At 45.4% G+C, this 20888-nt stretch overlaps 1 protein-coding gene across 1 annotated transcript in view; it reads right to left on the reverse strand.

Annotated features, from left to right (window-relative positions):
• ANTXR1 (ANTXR cell adhesion molecule 1) overlaps nt 1-20888 on the reverse strand; it is a 113689-nt gene that overhangs the window by 51501 nt on the left and 41300 nt on the right. Inside the window, exons 11-13 of the mRNA XM_074563823.1 lie at nt 17351-17420; nt 16983-17061; nt 1686-1781 (exon numbers count right to left, since the gene is read on the reverse strand). Of these exons, the coding sequence (XP_074419924.1) occupies nt 1686-1781; nt 16983-17061; nt 17351-17420 (245 nt within the window). The remainder of the gene's footprint in view (nt 1-1685; nt 1782-16982; nt 17062-17350; nt 17421-20888) is intronic.

The raw sequence follows: 20888 nt of genomic DNA on the forward strand, positions 1-20888 counted from the left end.
CCACTGCAGCAGACCCATACCACCCTCACAATGCATAGCTCCATATTCCCTTTACTCCGTGACGTACTGCTTTTCTTTAGGCCGTTTTCCTATCAGCTTCATCGTTCTCCTGTGACAGAACCTTGAAATGGCAACGTCACTCAGAGCCGTTCCTCTCTATCACCTCAATTCTCCACCAAATCCCAGCGTAAACAACTGTACGGGGCACATCTCCATTGACTTCCATGCAGATGCACCAGCAAAGGAGTTGGCCCAGCTTCACTGGGAACGTGCCATCTACTTTACACGAATAACTCTGAGCAACCTACCACACTGCTAATCCTTCGTCTGTTTTTAGAACTGATTTTTTTATTGTTCTGAAAAGTCCAAATAAATATTTTTTCCCTTCTGGTTTTCATCTCAGGACAGAGGTGCCAAACTACTGTGTAAAGAAGCATTTTACCCCTAGCATTTCCAGCCAGAAACAGAAATAGACAACTAAGATCTTTCCTGCGAGACTTCCATCCTTGTTCTGGATAGAGAAATACATCTCACCACAAAGACTCATCCTGAAATGTGACTGCTCCTGCAGTTTGTGGCTCCAAAGCTCTCAGCACCGGGTCGTAGGTTTGTACAAAATGGTGCAAATTTAGAGCACTGGGCAAGTGATTTAAATCAGGAATGATGACAGTGACCCAGAAACTAGGGCCAGCTTGGGCAGTCTTGAAAGCAGCATCTGAAACATTACACGCAGCCAGTCACGAAAACCAGACTCCAATTTTGCTGACATTTGTACATCCCTAATTCTTGTTCTATATTTGAAGCACAAACAAGACCCAAAGCAAGAGCAGCGCTTCACTGTATTGTACGTTCAACAATAATTCAGCCTTTGCCCTGAAGTTCATTGGAAAGGGCAGTCCTAGGGGAAGATCGGAGATGGACAGGGGTACGGCAGCTCCTTGCAGACAAGCAGCAGAGTCACGTGTGAGAGAAAAGCTTGTCTCAAGTCCTGTGATTTCCTTTCTTGCCTCCCTGGACCTCTTCCTTGTGTCGTGTTTTCTCCTGATTTCTGTCTGTCTTTTTTTAATTACTAACTCTGTGACTGTGCTTTTTAACGCCGCAGAATATTTTGTGAAAATCACAGAGGAAAGATATTGCTCAGTGAAGCACAGTCATCCTTCTACTGAAACTGTCATTTGGATATTTCAATGTGCTTTTCAGACATGGTGGGCCAGGAAAAAAAGTTAATCTTGCAAAAATTTGCAGACTTAGAAATGTTTTTTCCTTGCACCTGAGGCAGAACAAGGATTCCAGCCTGGGTTCAGCATGGAGCTCCTTCTACAGGAGCCTTCCAGCACTGGGACACTGACACAGGAATTAGAAAATCCAGAAAAGCCACTCCTTCCCCAAGAGGCACGGCAACTAATATGCTTCTGCAAACCATTTCCTTGTGACCAAGGAATAAGCCTAAAAGGCTCCTGACGAGGTCTGTATGTTAGCAACGTTGCTATTTCATGGGTATAATCCAAAGGTCAGGCAGATGAAATAGAAGCACGAAACGGTGCCAGCAATGGGAGAAACGCCGTCTTGTTCAATGACCGGTCCCGTGCTCTTTCTTACTGGAAAACTTTGCCTCCTTCCCACTCATTTCTTACATTCAGGCAACACTGAATTGCTGTTTTGTGCTAATGATTTCTGTCACTTACCACTGTGCAGCAAAGAGGCCAGAACCACCAGAGAAGAACCAACGCCAGCAAGAGGAAGAGGATCAACAAAGCAATAGCCAGGATGGTCCCATCTGACTGGAAGAGAAACACAGAGCGCCTGTGAGCAGTGTGAGCCTGTGAACACAACTTCCCCCCTCCACGGTCCCTCGCCTGTGCATCCTGCTTCCAGGCAAGTACACGTCCCAAGGGCCATTGCCATACTCCGTTTATCTTGCAGACAAAATGCAGTTTTCCTCGCTCCTCAGGCATCTGAATGTGGCACCCACCCCCCACCTCCTCGCAAAGGAGTTGCAATGACCTCTAGTTCCCTTCCCAGAGACTTACAGGTTTTGTCACAATTTTCTGAACCTCAGAATTAAATAAAACACTTGTTTCACTTCAGATCAAAACTAATGCAATATTCCTCAGAGTATTTACATTTAAAAAAGAGCTCACAACACAGTGTTTCATTGCAGTTTAAGCATTTCCCTTTCTTCGCAACTCTTTTCCCCTCTTGCAGAATAAACTGGAAAGCAATGTTAGAATTAAAGCTTATTCCAAGCAGAAAACTTGGAGCAAGGTCTCTATGGGCCCATGACTCAGGTTATCCTGCTCTTAGCAGTGCTGAGTCAGGACAGTCCTGCCACGAGCTTTTCAAGGAGACTTGAACGTACGCACCATCGCAACAACATACCGGGGTTTCCACATCAAAAGCCATTAACTCTAGAAGATCTTTTCCTCTCTTACTGTGATCGTTCCCCCATTTAAAAAGGCCAGAAAATTCTCTGTTATCGATTAACAACGCAAACTGCTGCACAAGCCAGCTCAATATAGCAATCAAAACCAAATGTGCAGTATTTCTTGTTGCTGAGATTTAACCCAAAGCAGACGTTCTTGGCTTCCGGAGGCGTGCCAGCTTCCCTGTACCACTCCTCCCCAGCATCCTCCTGTTCCGAGATAAGCAGGCAGACAGTCCTGACTTAAGCCTGGTTGAGATGTTCTAGATGTCGTCGCCAGACATTTAAAAATCCCCACCCAAGTGTCAAGATCGCAATGCCAGATTAAGGACACATTCAAGAGCAGACTGACCTGTAGGATGGGAAGACTGGATGCATGCTTAAGTCACTGTAATTCAATGGCCAGATGATCTCCCATCATACCATAATGGGAAGAGTAATGGAAAAAGGGTTGAGAGCATTTTCCAAACTCTCTTCTGGTGTAGAAGGAATTTCTGGAGAACTTTGATCAAGACGACCTGATCTTTGACACTTGGCAACAAAAGAGAGGTAGTCCACACTGGAGAAGAATTCACCCAAGACATCTCTGGAAATGGAACTTGGAATGGACCCCAACACAAAATAAAAGCTCATTTGAGATGATGAAGCTGTACATTTGGTGCTGTTCCTCTAGACAGACAGCATAAAGTCACATCCATCATCTGCAAAATGGAACCTGCTGATATTCAGTGCTTTAGAAAATGTAATCCTGGCTCTTTGCTGCCATGAAATTGTAGAGGAAATAAGGCCTTTTATGTCTAATTGCTGTCTGGCCCTTTTTCCCCTATATTGAAATAAGTATTTTGTCATTAAGAATACACTAAAATCAATTTGCAAAAATACAAAACAAATTAAAGTGGCCTTTTAACTATTTTGTTCTGAGGATTATTTTTTTTTTAATTTTTAAACAGAATTTATTTTTACTTCCCCCCCAGGACAATTTGCAAAGGCCAATCTACAATACCCTGCCACATCTGTTTCTCTGCAAGGCAGCCGATGTGGCCAGCTAGCATTCTGTGTATCACAGCAGCAAAACAGTCCAAATGACTTAAAAGGTTTTGATTTGCCAAATCTTATATTTGTCACTCAGGTAACGCCTCTCGCTAAAGCCAGCATTGCCTGGCAAGTCTGCAGGAATAAGCCCTCTTCTGATATCAAAACCAGAACACCACCACTACCCTTAAGAAAAAAAAAAAAAAAATCTGGTTGGATTAATTCCTTTTCTTATATTTGAACAAACATCAAAATATTCCAGACAAATATGAACTGAATTTTCTGGGCTCAGCCATAGCTATGAAGAGTCAAACTGAGACACTTAATGAGGAACTGCAAGTCCTGTCTTCGTCTGCTCTGACTGTGCTGTCACCGCGGTGAACGAGGCTTTGAGGAAGCCCCAGCGAGTCAGAGCAGGACAAAGCATATATGCACAATAAATCCCACTGCAATCACCCACAGTGGCCTGAATTCTGCTGTTGGTTTGGTTTATCTTTACTCCGTCAGTCTCTGCTACAATTTCGCTATCATTCTGGGTAACATCCATGGATTTTATACAGCTAGAACTACGATTAGATAGGAACCGCCACTTATCCAAGCTGAAAAATAAACAAGGAAAATACGCCTGCTAAAATAGTTTGCAAAAGTTCCACTGACATTTTGAAATCTTTCTCCTAGTCTTAGAGCTGGTTAAAAAGGGCTGAAGCATTTGAAATGTCTGTTTTCATTCCTTTCTTTCTTTTTTTTTTTTTTTAAACAAAATTTGGAAGAACAATACGTATGCTCATGGAAACACTGAACCATGGAATAATCCAATGAGCTGTGTTTAACACTTATTGAATAATGGCTATCAATTCAAACCAGGAAAACAACTTTTATTTTAAAGGGAAAAAAAAAAGAAAAAGAGAATTTTAACACTAATCTAGTGAATTTTCTATGGAGACAAAGCGTGACTAGCCCCTAAAAAACCACAGTTATATGAAATGAGTACGACTTTCCCATGGGGATTCATCGCCACTACTTAGACCAAGAAAAACCTGTGCTGCTTGTACCCATAGTGGGATCAACAGCCTAAAACTCTGTTACACCTGAACAGCTGAGAAAAGGCAGACAGCTCAGGTGCCCGTCGGGACACTAAGTGCAAAACATTGGCAACTTGCTTCTGGACAACTGTTGAAGACCTGAACGGTGCCTGGAGCCACTGTTTTGAAACACCTTGCTATTGTATCAAGAAATGGTAATATGAAAAAGAGCAGGCTCTTTAAATGACCTTTCAACATGCAACACATTTGACATGTTAAAATTCTACCGTGTGGTCTTTGAGACAAATATGCTGGTAGAGAAAGCAAGGCAGCTGTGCCTTGACGCCTCCTTTTCCCTGCCAGACTACAACAAGGCCAACAAAGTGCTACAAGTAATGCTGGAAGTTGGAGTACAATGGAAAACCACCTCGGGAAGATACTGTAAAATACCGAGATATCAAGAAATCCGAAGCAGGACATGTTAGAGGCATTCCTCATACATGGAGGGGGGTGGTGGTGGTGTATGTATATGCTTTCATTCACAAGTTATTATGGAACTGTTCCGGGCTGCGAGAAGTCAGACTGTGACTGGGGAATCCTATTGTCACAAGACAAACCTGACCCACCTCTCGGACTGTAGGTCCTGCTGGAGAGAAGAGGGGAGGGATGGCAAAGTCTGGCCCAGCAAACAGCACGAGCTACTTCCTTAAATCTACTCATTTCCTTAAATCTACCCAAACATTCAGATAACGTGCTGGCCTACGAAGGAACACACTGCTCTAAGGCATGCACGCAACCCCTGGGAAGCGCCTATCTAACAAAAAGGTTCGTATAAACTAGGTGCACGCACATTCCTTTAACAGTCAGCGAACAGGGATGACCACTCCAGCGATGGTCATGCCACAGAGGAAATGACTCATCCTCCAGAGTTACTTTGCTACTGTCTACTGAGATCGCTGCCTAGGACCAAGCTCCTAAAATTCTGCCTGAGGAAGCATGTAGACAATCATACAGAGAGACAAAGCTAAGACAGAGTCTGGGATTTTAAGTCCCCTATTTTATCTTAGGCATCCTTGATGCTTCTAACACAAAAGCAAACATAAATCAGTTCACTGGTATTTCAATGGAACTATGGCTTATTTCTGATTGTTTTCCAAAAAATGCTACTATGCACCAGGTTTTTTGGTGTGTTTGGTTTGGTCTTTCCAATCTTCTTATTTTTGTTTAAGATTTTATTTCCTAGTTTCTCACTTTACTGCACTGGCATTTGCAGCATACGTTAGCTATTCCAGAAAGGTAACCTAGAATAACAACCCCAAAGCGCGGACCCTCAAAAGCTTTGACTACTGGCGTTCAGGAGTGATGAATGAAGTACTAGGTGCATCTAATAAATGTGCTCACGTACTGCGGCTGATTTAACGCACTGTTGATTTATAGGGAGAGAGAGGTGGGCAGCACGCACGCTTGTTACCACAGCAGTAAATGGATTTAACTTCAGGCATGTGTTTAAATGGGCTTACTTCACGCTATGCCTAAGAGGGATGGACTTCCATTATATATATGCATCAAGCACTTGGCTTTAGTGGGCCTGGGTTCAGTAGAAGGATTCGTCCTAACTCCTACAGACCTCACTGGGAAGTAGGAAGCCTCAATAGTCTGTTTGATCTGGTTCTGCACTCGCTGCTCCAGCAAACAAAAGCCACGTGCTCTACCAGCTCCTGCTCTCGGGACTCGAGGCAGTCCACCAGTCCCTGTGCTATGCAGAAGGGCCTGCGGGAGCCTTTCCAGGCGTTAACTGCAGTAGAGGACCTAAGGCTGTCATGCAGCACCGTGATGTCACCTCCAGGGCAGGCTGGAAAGCTGCTGTCGTTACTACTTCAGGAGTGCAGAAACGTCTGCACCGCTACCAGGAATTGGGAAGAGCAGCACGAAGACAGCCGTAACACCAAGGCTCACTTCAGAGCGACTCTACAGTAACAATTTAAATACTTAGCACTGCTAAACCTTAGGTGCTTTACAAAGAGAAGAAATATGGCTAATGTCATTCCAGAGACAGAGAAGATACGAATGGCTCCTGTATCCCAGCCCAGTGTCCTGTACATTAGGAAAAAATCTTTTTTACGTTTTCCAAGCAGAAAGAGCAATAACATGCTGAAAGCCTTCAGAGGTGTTAGTAGGAAAAGAATGAAGTGCTTTTAAAAAGTTTTATGAAAATCTTGACTAAAGTTTTGAACAAGCGTCCAAAATCTGACAGAGGTTTTCTCCTGGGAGAGAAAGGGGAAACAGCTTTAATGTCCTTTAGTCAGTAGGGGAGGGGAAGACAATGGATGGCCCTGCCCTTTCACACCAAACACTCCGGCAGCTTTTATTGTGAAGGAAACGCTCTCCATTCCTGCCCGACTCTTGGGGACTCTCCCATCACAGCCACAGAAACTGATGTCGATCAGTTATTTTATCACGTACAGGATTATTTTTTTTTAATATAACAGAAACAATCTGGCCTAATTTCTGAAAGGAAATGAAAACTCACTGAACGCGCTGCTCTGCAATGCCTCTTTGATCGGTGTCTACGTGAAGCCGCTTGAGTAGGAGCCAAGCTCAGCAGGGGATGAAGCAAGAAATACATGTTCTAGGTCGCCCAATATAGGTGTTCTCAGCTCCTTTTTTCCAATTTCACTGTGCTGAGAAATGAGATGTCCCTCTGGCAATGATCTGTTTCCCTCCTCTCCTTCTAGAGCCGAAAGGAGACGAGAGCCCGCTTACAAAAGACTTTTCCAGCACCCTGCGCTATTTGCTTTACCGCCCAGTATAAACACCAGTGGCGCCTCACTTCATCATATGCTGTCTAAATCCGGAGCAAGAGACAACCCTCGTCCTGAAGAGTTCACACTCCAAACAGAGCAGGCAAACACATGGAAAGGAGGAACAATCATTACTCCCTCTGTTAGAAGGAAAGATCTTTGGTCAGAGAAAACAATTCTCTAATCCCCTATTGCAATGTTTATGCTTACGAAAACAAGCTGAACTTTTCCTTCTGAAGAAATACTTAAGAGTTTCCAGCTAAACAGAAGTGTTAGCAAAGCTTCTGAAAGGCAGATATGGCACAACTAATGGTAGAAGTCAAGTTTGTCTCGTCGCAAGTAGTGCCTCGCCCATAAGGCATTGCACCCGGGATCCTGCATTAAATACAATGTGGTCTGGTGGGATAGTTTATGAAGGAACACAAGCAAGAGAAAACCGTGCCGACTGATGAGCTTTCCCTCTTCAGTCATATATACTCTCCATCAGTACTGGGATTCACTGGTCTTCAGATGACAGGCACCTCCCCATTCAGAGCTGTGGAGGTCCAAAGGCCTTCACCCCTCCTCTTTGGTTTCTAGCTCCCTCGGACATCCCATCTGGTTTGGTAAAACGCTCCAAATTCTGTTACTGTTTCTGATACAAACCTCCTGACTCCTGAATTTCACCACCAATAGTCCTACGCTTGAACCAAAGGCTAAAAATAGTGGTAAGACTTCATGCCACTGAACACTTGCTCAGGTCTCTGCTAGTCGTGCCATTACCTGTTAATAGTCAACATCCAGGTGTCACAATTTTAACAGCCTCACTGGAGGAAGCAGCCGAGATCAAGGGGAGCAGGGCCTCTCCGCTGCAAGCTTTCAGTGCTCCACCTGCAGGTGAGCATCTTCACCATCACAGCAGAAGGCAGCTGTGACCTCCGCAGCTACGGGCAGAGGTGACGGCATCTGGTCAGGCCTCAGTTTTTGTCCTGAAGGTGAGCGCACGAGCCTTGGCTTTGTGGCTTGGAGATCATGGGCCTGAAATCAGCCAGCACGAAAGCAGAGGCCTCTTGAGCGCTCTTCTTAGGTTCCATTTGTGCGCACACCTGCACTGAAATAACGCCAGCGGCTTGAGCCCTCCCCCCCTGACAGTGCGTGTCCGGGTGCTGCTGGGGTGACCGAGGAAGTACCGAGGAGCTCCTGTTCTGAAATAGCCATCACTTGTCCCCCAACACTTGTAGCTAAACAAAACTTTTGAAGTGAAACCTAAGTAGTTGTTTTGGTTTCCATGAGTGCCTGAAGGCAGTGCTTAATAAGAATAATATTATGGAATGATAACAGACAAAATTCTGCGGAATTGGACTTTGTCATAACAGCAACCATTTATGGCTTGATTTGGGTTTACTTCTTTGCGAGGCAGGAAGGGAAGGAAAACAGCATGCCACAGCTCTGGAATGTCTTCCCTCTGTGCACGTCTATGAGATTTGCAGCATTAAGCAGCACTTTAAAAATAATAAATATCTCAGGAGCACCTTCCCTGAGCTCACAGTCCCGTCCCCAACCCCCACGCTGAACAGGAGGAGTTCTCGCAGGCCATCGCAGGCAGCTTGCCATGAGCCTGACAAGGGAAAGAGGACGCCAGCATGACCTGAACCCACACAACGAGACACGTTTGGGATAAGTTTCCTTCTGAAACCCAGTTTAAATTGAAATCACATTTTCACCAGGAAAAACATTTCAATAAAATCAAACATTTTGTTTCAAATGCACTGTTTCAAAGTGCTCTGTTTCAACTTAAATGTTAAACGGGATTTCACTATTAGAGGTGCACATGCGTGCAGAGATTATAGCACATATTTGGCAGTTAATTTCAGCACTGTCACAGGAAAAAAAGTCTGCATATCCACAAACTATTTTGATGTTTCCAAATTAAAACTTTTCAAAACTTCCATTCTGTGATTCCGCCCCACCCCAAATTGATCGGTCTCTTCTGTGAATCCCTACTTTCCAAACCATAGGAACATGCTGTTTGTAGTATGTCTACCGCACTTGAGGGTTTTATAAAACAGCCCACGTAGCAATATTAGAGTGAAATAATCCCTGCCCATTTAACTCTTAGGGTGACCTGTGTTAGCAAAAACACTCACTGCCGATTATATTTGCAGCATAAAGCATTTAAGAGCAATTTCTTTTAGAAACAAACCTGAAATCGTATGCCCTGGAGTTCCCACAGAGCAATACCTCAACTAATAATATACAGGTCAAGGGCCTAGGAAAGTGCTCATTAAATTTACTCTGCAGTTTCATAAAGCCTCTATTGATACAATAGTGAATGCACTTTAATTGCTTGCAGACTTCGAAGCACTGATAACTAGCAGACCCTGAGCTGTGCAGCCCAGAACAAAGTCACAATTGAAAAACCCCTACTTTAGCACTGAATTCCATTCCTTTTGAATAAATAAAAAGAAAAACCCCAAAACCTTCAGTGAAGGGCATCATTAGTTTTTACTACAAGCCTCCAGTGCTTTCTTGATTTTGTAACTTTTTCTTTCCCCATATTTAAAGATCAAATGCATCCACTAATGTTTAACTCAAAGCTGCAAATTACTGCAGTCTTTCAAACAGGCACAGGAAGAAACCCGGGATACCGAGACGTAGTAAAGCTGTGACAGTACCCGCCTCCTTTTCTTTTAGCTGACTTCAATGGCTCCTGCACCCTTGCAGCTGGAAAAGTAAGACCAGAGGGACTATTTCTTTCCAGAATGGCAGGCCTGTTCCCCACCTGTCACCTGATCGATCATCCCAAGCCACTTATTAATGGTTGCCACCAAGATAACCGCTCCATGGTAAGATAACCCGTTCCCTGATCTGCCTCTGCAAGACAGTCTCTTGCCCGGAGTTGCTGTCAGGTGCAATAAGCCACTGCGTCCATTCACTTCCACTCGACTAGTTTCAAGAAGAGCCTTTTCCAGAGCCCAGTGCTTGGCCCAAGTGCTAGCCAGCAGCTCTCCTCCGGTTTCCAAAATCTGAAATCCTACCCAGGACCATGGAAGGGCTAACTGCCCGGCAGCGTGCTTAACCATCTTGAGAGCTTCCCATCCAGGAGCGGTAACTGGAGCCCCAGCACCTCAGGTAAGGAGAGGCTGGTACATACTGGCGCTGGATAGGACCCGAGCTTACAAGGGCAAGCCCGGTCTAGGCATTGCATATGCCTCCCAAATGCAGTTGCTTCCCCAAACTGCCCTGACCCAACATATCCCTTTTCAGCTAAAAGGCACTCCTTTTTCCAGGCATAATTCCCCTAGCTCTCCTCCTGAAGGAGCAGGGCGTGACAGGGGCAGACATCCATTGTGAACTGGATACACGCGGCAAATGAGTTTCAATCAGTGCTAGTTTAAGGCAAGTCCAATATCCTGCCACAGAAATGTTCTCCCAGCCCACGTGTGGGTACCTCCGTTGTCCTGCCTTCTCGCAGAGAAGCGTCGTGTGTTTCTCACTAGGTGATGCAGGGAGTAGAGGAGTATCACCTAGAGATGCTCCTTGCTCTTCCAATTGAGGGCTGCCCAGGAAGACCTGTTTCACACTGTCACTGCAGCCCTGCAGTTTTCACTTCCCCTCCAGTTTTGAGTCTGAGAGTTACCAGTGCAAGAGGTCATTAGTGGTTTTTCCTCTTCTGGGAGCATTTTAGAAAATGAACAAAGACTTATGTTAATTCCCATCCTGGCTTCTCTCCGAGATGCTCTCTTTTTGCACTGAAGAACTTGGCAGCAAAGCAGGACTGACTCCCTGCCTCTAAATGCCGCCTTTTAAATTATTTCCTTTATTGCACATCCCCTTTCCTGATAATGGTTGGTGTGCAGCCTGCTCTGTGCACATCTGCATGCACACACATTCCTATAAAGCTGCATTTAAGACTTTCTCCCTCTTTCAGTTCTTCAAACTCCTAACGTGGGAACAGAAGTAAATCCCTTTTTAAGAGCTTCCCGACTCCACCAGCCATTACTTGCTAATTCTTCTCCAAGCAGTGGAAAACCACTGCAGTTTACACTCCCCAGGCATTAACACGTGCAAATGAAAGCAACGCACGCCATGTCCATACCAAAAAGCCTGATGTGGGGCAATGTCACATAGGAAATTGGTGGTATGCTGAAACTAAGAGCTGAGGAAGAAATAATGTATTTTTTTTTCCAGTCTTAGCACTAGTGGAAGCTGAAGATGCTCAGTTCCTATTGCATTTGTGGCCCTATGCCTTATATTATTGCTGTTACAAGACGGGGGTTTTTAATGTTTAGCAGGGAGTAAACTACAGTTCTTGGTGTCTTCAACTATCAAAGGTTCAGTGATGTCAGCAGTAGAATGAAACTACTTTTTAAACTCTCATCATTAATTATCTGCCACCCAATGAAGATATTCTGGTCTGTCAGATAAAAGGTAGAAAGTGTGCAACCGCACGATAACACCTGTAGCAATGTAAGCTGTCAACTTCCAGACCGGGACTGGAGGCTACATGAATCATTATCTTCTGCCTTAATGTCTCTTTTGTAAACGCAGGCATGTTATAAAAGAAATGAGTATTAAAAGCTAAGGGAGAGGAAACTGATCGTGGCAACAAGAATTCAGTCTTTCATGGCACGTGAAAATAGACTGTTCATGTACTGTAAAGTCACACCTAAACGTATACAATTGTTTCTGAGCCCTTATTGTAATCACTGGCAGCTTTGTTTGGTTACTGGGCACTTTTGGCCTCTGCTACCATATGGCACAGATACCTCTGCGACGCAGAACAAAGGCACCTCGTTTACCTGCAAAGCCGAGAGCCCACCCACCCTGGCAGAGGATGTCTGTCAGAGGCCCCGGAGAGCTGGGAGCGCTTGGCTGACAGCAAGAGCATTGTAACATCTGAAGTGAAGAGCTTTGCTGCAAGGAGTTAGACACTAGGAATCTGGGGGCAGGATCTGTCTTTGTCTTCTGTGGTTACACAGCACCTGGGGCGAGTCAGATCCAGGAGTGCGACTGCACTACAAAGGCCAAGTAAGAAAGAACATCAGCAGATGGGGGGGGGGGGTGTCTGTGTGTGGGTGTTATCCCCCAGAAGCGGCCTCTGTCTAATTTGAGTCAAGCAAGAGACAGATAGTGGCAAGTTCTAACTAAACAATATTTATAACCAAAACAGCTCCCTGACACTCAAAACTGGCAGACCCGGTTGTGAAACAGATGCCCAGGATTCATCCACAACCCTCCTAAAGAATGCTTTTGGGGTCGTCTCCTCCCAAAATCTCAGTCTACGCGGTCACAACTGCTTCCAATGGTTGAAAAGAGGGGTTTAAATCCACAGTGGATTCTACAGAGAAGAGATGACCTTTTTCAGGAGAACACAGGGGAAAAAGCCCAACCTCTCCCTGGGTAGCGTGATGCCACAGCTTAAGGACGTATCTTTGGAAGCAACGCCCTGCCCCTACGTCTGCCCGGTGTTTCCAGGCTTCAGTATTCAGGGCTGGCATTTAGCACCTTCTGCCAGGAGCAGAGGCCACCGGGATGTCCCTGGATGGTTTTGCTTTCTTGTGCTTAGGTAATGCAGTAACAACGCAGCCCCACTGCCCTCCGTATGGAAAGGGCGGGTTCCTTCCCCCATGGGGAACTTTCAAATGAAAGAAAAACAATATTTAAGAAGTACAGATATTGAAAAACCAACTTCAGAGAAATAAATTAGTCACTCTCCAAGACAAGCAAGCCAAGAGACAAATTCATCAAATACTTCCAGCCAGTTGAGCTTTGTCATACTGGAGATGCTGGCATCTTATCTCCCCGCTAAGCGTATAAACAGCCTGCTGTCTCCAAACCTTAAGAACACTCTCGTTCCAGCCATTCCCCTGTTCTGCTGGGGTAGCTGCCAGCGGTCACATAGCCCGGGCCAAAAAACACCCTAAATTATACTCAGGACAGCCCTGTCTTAGTTTAACTGGGTAATGCGTAAGTTAGTGGGGAGCAGGATTAAACTTCTGTCTGCAGCCCCTGATTTACACAATGTTACCCTCTTGCTTCTGAAATAAACCCAGCCGCTGTTGGCAGCTTTACCAGAAGCCAGCCAGTAACCCTCCGCCTGGAGTGTGCAGTCAGCAAAACCTTTGAATGAAAAATAGTACTGGCCATCCACGGGGAGGGCGCAAGCAGGCTTGACACTTACACGCAGCATCATTCTGCCCTAAGCTACAGGGTTGCAGCTGCATTCCATAATTTAATAAAACAAATGCTTCGCCCAACCACAACAACTCCTGTGTCTGGCCCACTTTTGACAGATAAATGGAAATCACTGCGGTCCTCCAACAAGCAAAAGCCCTTTTTGTCCTTACTGACATACTGGCCCCTGCCTTCTGAGCCCGGCTCTCCGAGACTGCTGGAGGAGGCACCTTGCGAGGGTGAGCAGGATACAGCCCTCCCAATTTCTTCTCCCCTGACGCACGTGACTCTTTTTGCCCTGCACCACACGGGCATCTGTCAGAACATACGCCGCAGCCCCTAACCTCCTGTGGGGACGCGGCTAACCGGGGTGGGCTTGCTTTACCATCTCAGAGCAGCAGGGGCAACACCCCGCTCTCTCTCCAGCATGCCTTTATTTTCCGCCCCTGAGAGACAGATATATGCTCTGACACTTTATCATCTTGAGGGCATCTGGCATTGTCTAGACAGGTTTCCCATTAGACTTTAGAGCCACCAAAACCAGCAGAAAAGCCAACATGGCAACAAACCACAACAAAAGCACTATTCCCGAGAAACTAACACGAGGGTGGGAGAGGGAGTCGCATTCACCAAAACAGAAAAAAATTCTCTTCTACTAACCTGATTCTGTCTCTTTTCTTTCTGCTCTTCTTTGAGGTAAAGACTGCGCTCTGAAAGTGGAGCAACCCCATGCACTTCCACAGTCAATGCTTTTCAGTATCTCCAGAAAATGACAACTCCACCTTTACCTAAAGGCCCCTGCAGGAGGCTGGGGAGTCAAGCTTTATCCTGACTGATACTTTACACATCAGACAGACCTTGCATGTGGAGTTTCATTTGCTAGCTGATGTGCCTGGGCAAATGTCAGATTGAAACTTATCACAAGGGATTTAAAAGGGCCTCCCATGTGTAACGGACTCTTGCCTCTAGAATTCATATGGAAAGTCTCAACAAAGAAAAACAAACCAAAATCCTCAAAGACCTCCTATGGGCTGTTTTGTACCTCAGGCTTGAAAATAACTGGGACAACTGAAATTCTTTTTAAAATGGAGATTTTGCTCCACCTGTTCAGATGAGATCACTCTTATGTGACTGCAAGTCTTCCCGAAAGGTACTTTAAAATGGAAATGCTGGAACATCCTCTGCAACAAAAGCATCTTCACAAGTCTCTCCCACATCTTCTTCTGTTTTCTTTTGTTAAATTAAAACAGTTACCTTTCAACAGAGAGGAGAGAATCGCAACAAAGTACCAGGAAAGCCTGGAGATTCACTTTAAAAAAAGAAAAATTAGGCACTTCTGGACATTTCATTTTGAGAACCTAAACCAGAAAGTTCTGTGAATTTTGGAAGAGGAGGTATAAAAGCATAAGCAGTCATACTGGATGTAACTTCAAGTGTGTTTGTGTAGCAGCCCTCAAAGTTAGTACAATGTGGCAAAAAATAATTTTGCTTGTCACCTAATTAATGCAATTTTAAGAAAGCCACTGAATGTCGCTGCGTCTAGATTTGGATGTAGGATCTGGATTTGAATTCTGGCTGCATAGCCGCGCTGCAAATCCAGTTTCACAGTCTGGAGGCATCGGAGCAGTAGGTGCTGCTGTGAAGCATAGGCATCCTTGAAAGTTTCCTTATAGCTATTAAAACAATAGAAAAGGAACAGATATTTCCTTTCCTATAACCTAGAAATAATAAGAAGAAAGCAAATCAGGAAGGAATAATTTTTCGCTAAGAATTCTTTCCCAGGTCTTGCCTCATATGAACAGAACAGGAAAATATTCCTGCAATTTGCTGACAACATGCAAATACATTTTTGCCAGTGGGCAAAGAGAACTTAAACCAAAAAGTTAACTAATAAAATAAATTCCCTTCTTTTAAGGCATAAGGAAGTCTTTGTATATTTGGGAATATAACCCCTCATGTAAGCTCTGAAAACTGTCCCTCTGTACAATCCTGTCCTTGTTGAACAAGTACCAAGTGACACAAAAGACTTTCCTCATCTTGTGCATCGGCCTTTATGGAACCCAGAAGACTGCTGGTAATGGGATGTCGTACAGCTTAGCCTTTCACTTACTCTGCACCGCAACACGATGTGGCTGTACTGGACAGGGAGAAGAGCAGGCCATGGACAGACTTTCGTCTTTCTGGCGAGACTACTCTGGCTTCTCAAGAAAGAGTTTAAGTCAGTACATGGGAGAAGTAAAGCAGCGCCTCAACCGTTCCCTGCACAGAAGATACGCAGATGAATAAAGCTGAATACACCGAAGCATGAAGGACTGTGCTGAGCTCAAAGTGAAAATTCCTCCACTTCCTCCTTTAGAGCAAGTCGTTTCATGCTCAACTGCCATGACTCGGCAGAAGCAGCATCTTCAGCAATACCATGAATTATAACTGGTTTCACTGTTCTTTGCCTGGTTCCACCAGAGACTGAGTGCAGCAATTCGCTACTGCCAACAAAGGATGCCAGCTCTAAGCCAGCTACTTCAGCGGAGAATCTCCCACTTTGTTTTTGGCAACCATACTGGTTTCCAGACAAATGGTGTGAGCACAACTGCCATATGCTTTTCAGAGTGAGCAGCACCATTGCTGTAGAGGAAGCAGACTAGCTAACGAAGCCAGCAGACTTAACTCTTGTTCACTGTGCAGTGGACAGGCTGGCACAGACACCTGTGGACCACTGGCTGCTCGTCTCGTTCTGGTCTGCCTCCCACAGCAGATACAGAGTCTGAGGTGTTCACTGGAGACTCAAGAGCTTTACTACATTGTGGCACACATTACACACAAAATGTCATGTTACCACACTCACAAGCTCACCTCTAAAAGAAGGAAATAGGTCCTCCGCATCCCAGGCTTACTCAACTTGGAAGCCCTAACACCAGTGTTAAACATCTGTAGTTAAGTACCGCCATCCTACTGAATCAGGTGGAGGGAGGTCATCCTCCCCCTCTGCTCTGCCCTGCCCTGGGGAGGCCCCACATGGAGCCCTGGGTCCAGTTCTGGGCTCCCCGGTTCCAGAAGGACAGGGAACTGCTGGAGAGGGGAAGCAAAGGGCTACCAAGATGATGAGGGGACTTGAACACCTCTCCTATGAAGAAAGGCTGAGGGATTTGGGTCTTTTTAGTCTGGAAAAAAGACAACTGAGGGGGGACCTTATCAACACTTATAAATACTTCAAGGGGGGGTGTCAGGAGGACGGGGCCAGGCTCTTCTCAGTGGTGCCCAGGCACAGGACAAGGGGTAACGGGCACAAACTTGACCATGGGAAGTTCCATCTCAAGACGAGGAGGAACTTCTTTGCTGTGAGGGTGGCAGAGCCCTGGCACAGGCTGCCCAGAGAGGTGGGGGAGTCTCCGTCTCTGGAGACATCCCAAACCCACCTGGAGGCGTCCCTGTGCCACCTGCTCTGGGTGACCCTGCTCTGGCCGGGGGGTTGGACGGGGTGATCTCCAGAGGTCCCTTCCAACCCCTGCCATTCTGTGATCCTGTGATTTAGGCACGTGAATCGCAACTTACACAGTGTGTGCTGGAGATGATGACAGAGCTAGAGATGAAGCTCAGACCATCGTTCATACTGACTTGAAGAGCTGCTTCCCTGGAAAAAAAAAACCAACACAAGAAACAAGTCAGGCCAGCTAGTCCACAACCCTCTACTAGATAATATCCTCTGGAACCTGATGCACAGAAAAGCCTTGTTTACAGGTCAATTCACCCTACTGGTGCCCTCTCCCCTGTGCTCCAATGCACAACTGCCAATTAACCCAACAAGCACAAGAGAAAGCGTCAGAGTTAGATACGTATAAGAACAACATAATACAGTGAGATGATGCAAACTCATTTTCCTACAGGCAAAGTAAATATTTGGGTACGGAGAAAAAACATACATGCCAACTTCTCGTAGCACAGGTGCCGGGCAGAGTAAGTAGGTATCTTCCACTACAAAAGGCTTCTCATCTGGAAAAAAGAAATACTGGGATTTATTACGTGGTCAGCAATATGGGCCTTAGAGACCAAACTTAAATAATGTGTTTCTTCGCTCTTAATACATAAACAAGATCAAAGGGATACGAGGTACAAGGGATAAAAAGGTTGTTCTGAGGTAACTGTAGGCATGCTTCCAGCCCACGGAGTTACAGAGCAAACACAAGCTAACGGAAGATACACTGCACCTCAGGAAAAAAAATAAATAAATAGAAAAAATTCAACACCTCACATTTACACCCACCCTCCACCCTCCCTCCTGAAAGATGGAGAAATGTGGCAACCAACACTACTTCTTCATTTCTTTGCAAAGGCCTTGTGAAAACTGCCTTGTTTTCAAGGCTGCCACAGCTCTCCGTCGTTCTCACTGTGAAACATCATTCCACAAAGCCCTTCCTTGCCATCGCTCCCACAAAAGAGCTGAGGACTACTTGCCCCTGCAGATCCAAATGCCCCAGGGCAACCAGGAGCCCTGCACCGCCCATCACCCACATCTTGCATGCAGGACCCTCGCCATTCCTACAGCAGCTCCGTGCCGTTGAAATCTATCGGACCGCACATCTGAGCCACAACAAAACTGAAGATACAAAGCTTTTTGGATGGTCAGAGTAAGTTATCACGGCCACTCTACGGGAGAGCAGAGGGCATTGCAACAGATTACATATAACTGGAAATAGCTGGGTTAAGAAAATTGTGTATTATGGAAAATTTTGCACTTCAAGGCAGACTCATCTGAACTTCAGTTAAACCTTCCAACCTAAATTATACTATGGTTTTAAAAGTGGAGTGAGAAAAATTATCAATAGGCAATTGCCTGGGAAAGAGGCACGTTAGCTAATACTCTTCTTTTGTAGACTTAAATCAGAACTTTATACCATCCATCTCTCTGGTGACCAGACAGATGGGGATCCCACGGAACTTCCAGCCCATTTGCCAGCTGACTAGAGACCGGGCAGACCGGCAGAAAGCCAGGCAGACAGGCTGGGTGGTTTTTATTTTTTGGACTGGAAACCACACATTCCCGCAGAAGGGCTTGATTCTGATGAATCAGCATTTTCCAAAAGCGCGTCACTGCATCAGGAGACGTTCCACCAGCTGCACTTATAACCATCTCTAGGGCCTTCTGTAGAGGTGCTTATAGACCTGCAATGAGCTGTTAACAAATACTACCCGCTTCCTAAAATTTTTCAGTTAAAATTTTCATTTTGTTTGAAAGTCTCTCCTCTCCCGACAGATTCCTTCCCCTTTGCCTCTCAAACCTGTAGGTTTCAAATCTCATCTTCAGTCCAAATCTTGAATCTTATCTCTATGTACTGCATGGTGGAAGAGACCGTCATTCTGTGGGGCCATGCTGAAACAGGAGTACAATTCATCACGACCTTGCTTTGCTATTCGAAACTGCAAACCCGGGATCTCTGACCGTCTCAAGTCTCTTCACAACTGCATAGTGCATTTAATGACCTTCCCAGGCTGCACGTAACACTGGCAACGTGGAAGCGCATCACGGTGTTCAGTGCATCACTGACAGCAACAGGGAATGGAAAGGAGCAGGGATAAAAGTTTAACCAAATCATTTAGCAATCTAATGAACAGCTGAGCTATTCTGACTGTCTGGTCTTTTGTTTTTGAGGAAACTTGTGCAAGTTACAATTCCATTTAAGGTGCCAGTGGAAAGAGGAAAAGCTGTGAAGAGACACAAGCCAAAGAGAATGTGGCAACCTTCTCTAAAGTAATTTCTGCTGTGAGCCTTGTTCATTCTTCACTTCACTGCCCAGATAAACTTGTTCACAGGGATGGTGTCTGATAATGACCAGGGCAACAGCTGTAGAGCACTACTAGTCCTGGCCCCGCTCTCAGAGGTTAACTCCACAGGGTTCATTCAGACGCAGGCGTAAGAGATACCGACTGCACGAGTTTGTCCCCTCACGCAGAAGCAGGACTCACCAAGTCAAGCATTCTTTCCCAGACATTCCTAAAGGAGAGGTTTCCACCGAGTACAAACTTTTAGAAAGCAGCAATATTGCTGTAGTCGTTCCTGTCACACGTTACAATCTGTATTTCATACCGGTGTATTTCTTTGCTTTCGCAGCAATATAAAAGATTAGTTCCTCAGGCAGGTTAGGAAATATTTACTTTTTTACATTCCATTAAAAAAAAAAAAATTAAACAGTAATGAAAAGTTGTAGCCTTCCTTGAAGTTTTCCTTATGTTTCAAGCTTCCAGCAAACCCCATGCCTACAAACACACACTCGAATTTTTGGGTTACCCACAGCAGTTATTTTGTTAAGGACTGTTTGACGGGGCAAACAGCTGAAAATGAAACATTTTAGCCAGCCGTAGGGTTGTCACAGACAGGCTTCGCTTCTGCGTCAGGGCTCACCTACGGAGGGCAGCCTCCAGGCTTCTGCGACCCCTCCACGTCCCTGCCCCTGCTGTCGGTCTGCAAAGTACCGTATTACCGCTGTTTTCCCACAGCCTCAGCACACGAACAACACATGAACATTTCCACTACGCTAAACATTAGGAGCAGATGTGTTCAAGCACAGGGTACTCCGTTGCTAGCCCCATCCTACCTAGAAAATCACTTCCTCATTAACGGAGAGGCGGACAGACAACAGGCATTTACAGCGTGCAATGCAGCGATTGAACGCACATCCCTCACTTTGCCTCCAGCACGGGCACTGGGTTTACGGTGAGCTTGCGTCATGTGCAGGCCCTCCGTTTTGCAATGGAGTTACCAAATCAAAGCAGCCGCGTTCCCCGCTTTGCTCAAGCGAGGCAGATGCACAGCGGTGGTGAATCTGGCCCTACCCTTCTGTTCTCACCCTGATTTATGAAGATATCATTAACTCCCATAAATTTATGGCATGGTCTCAGTGCACGCATGCCAAGATAATGAAGACCAATGTCTTGTTTTTTTTCTTTGCTAACGCTGGCAGCAATGGCCAAAGAATTCTCCATGCCAGCACTCACTGAAGAGCTGGCTTAGTTTTGCAAGGCCTTTTACTCAGATCTCATTAGCTTTTTGTTTCTCTTTCTCTCCCTTCCCACCCCTAACTTGCATAAAAGCCTATGCCTCTCTTGAAAGTTTATCAGACTCCAAGTCCCAGAGGGAACTCATGGCTGGCCAGGCTGGCTACAGGGAGGGATTATTTTGTTTGGAGAATGTTTGTGTTTCACCACAAAAATGAGTGACTATTTTCCTTTGCTCTAAACAAAAGAAGATCCATTTGGTTTGCATAACTCTGGCCATCTGACTCCTTCCTGGAAAACTTACATAGGGAAACCAAACAAAACAACACTTCTCGTCTGCTATTGCATCTGTATCTGCAGGATGCATTTGAAAGAACGCCGCTTTTCTCGTCTGCGAGAAAAAGCTTGCTGTATTCCTGTGCAGTAAGAGATGGGCCCGAACGCTCCCAAACTCTAGATCTCGTGCCA

Source organism: Larus michahellis, chromosome 20 (assembly GCF_964199755.1).
Source record: "Larus michahellis chromosome 20, bLarMic1.1, whole genome shotgun sequence".
NCBI classification, from domain to species: domain Eukaryota; kingdom Metazoa; phylum Chordata; class Aves; order Charadriiformes; family Laridae; genus Larus; species Larus michahellis.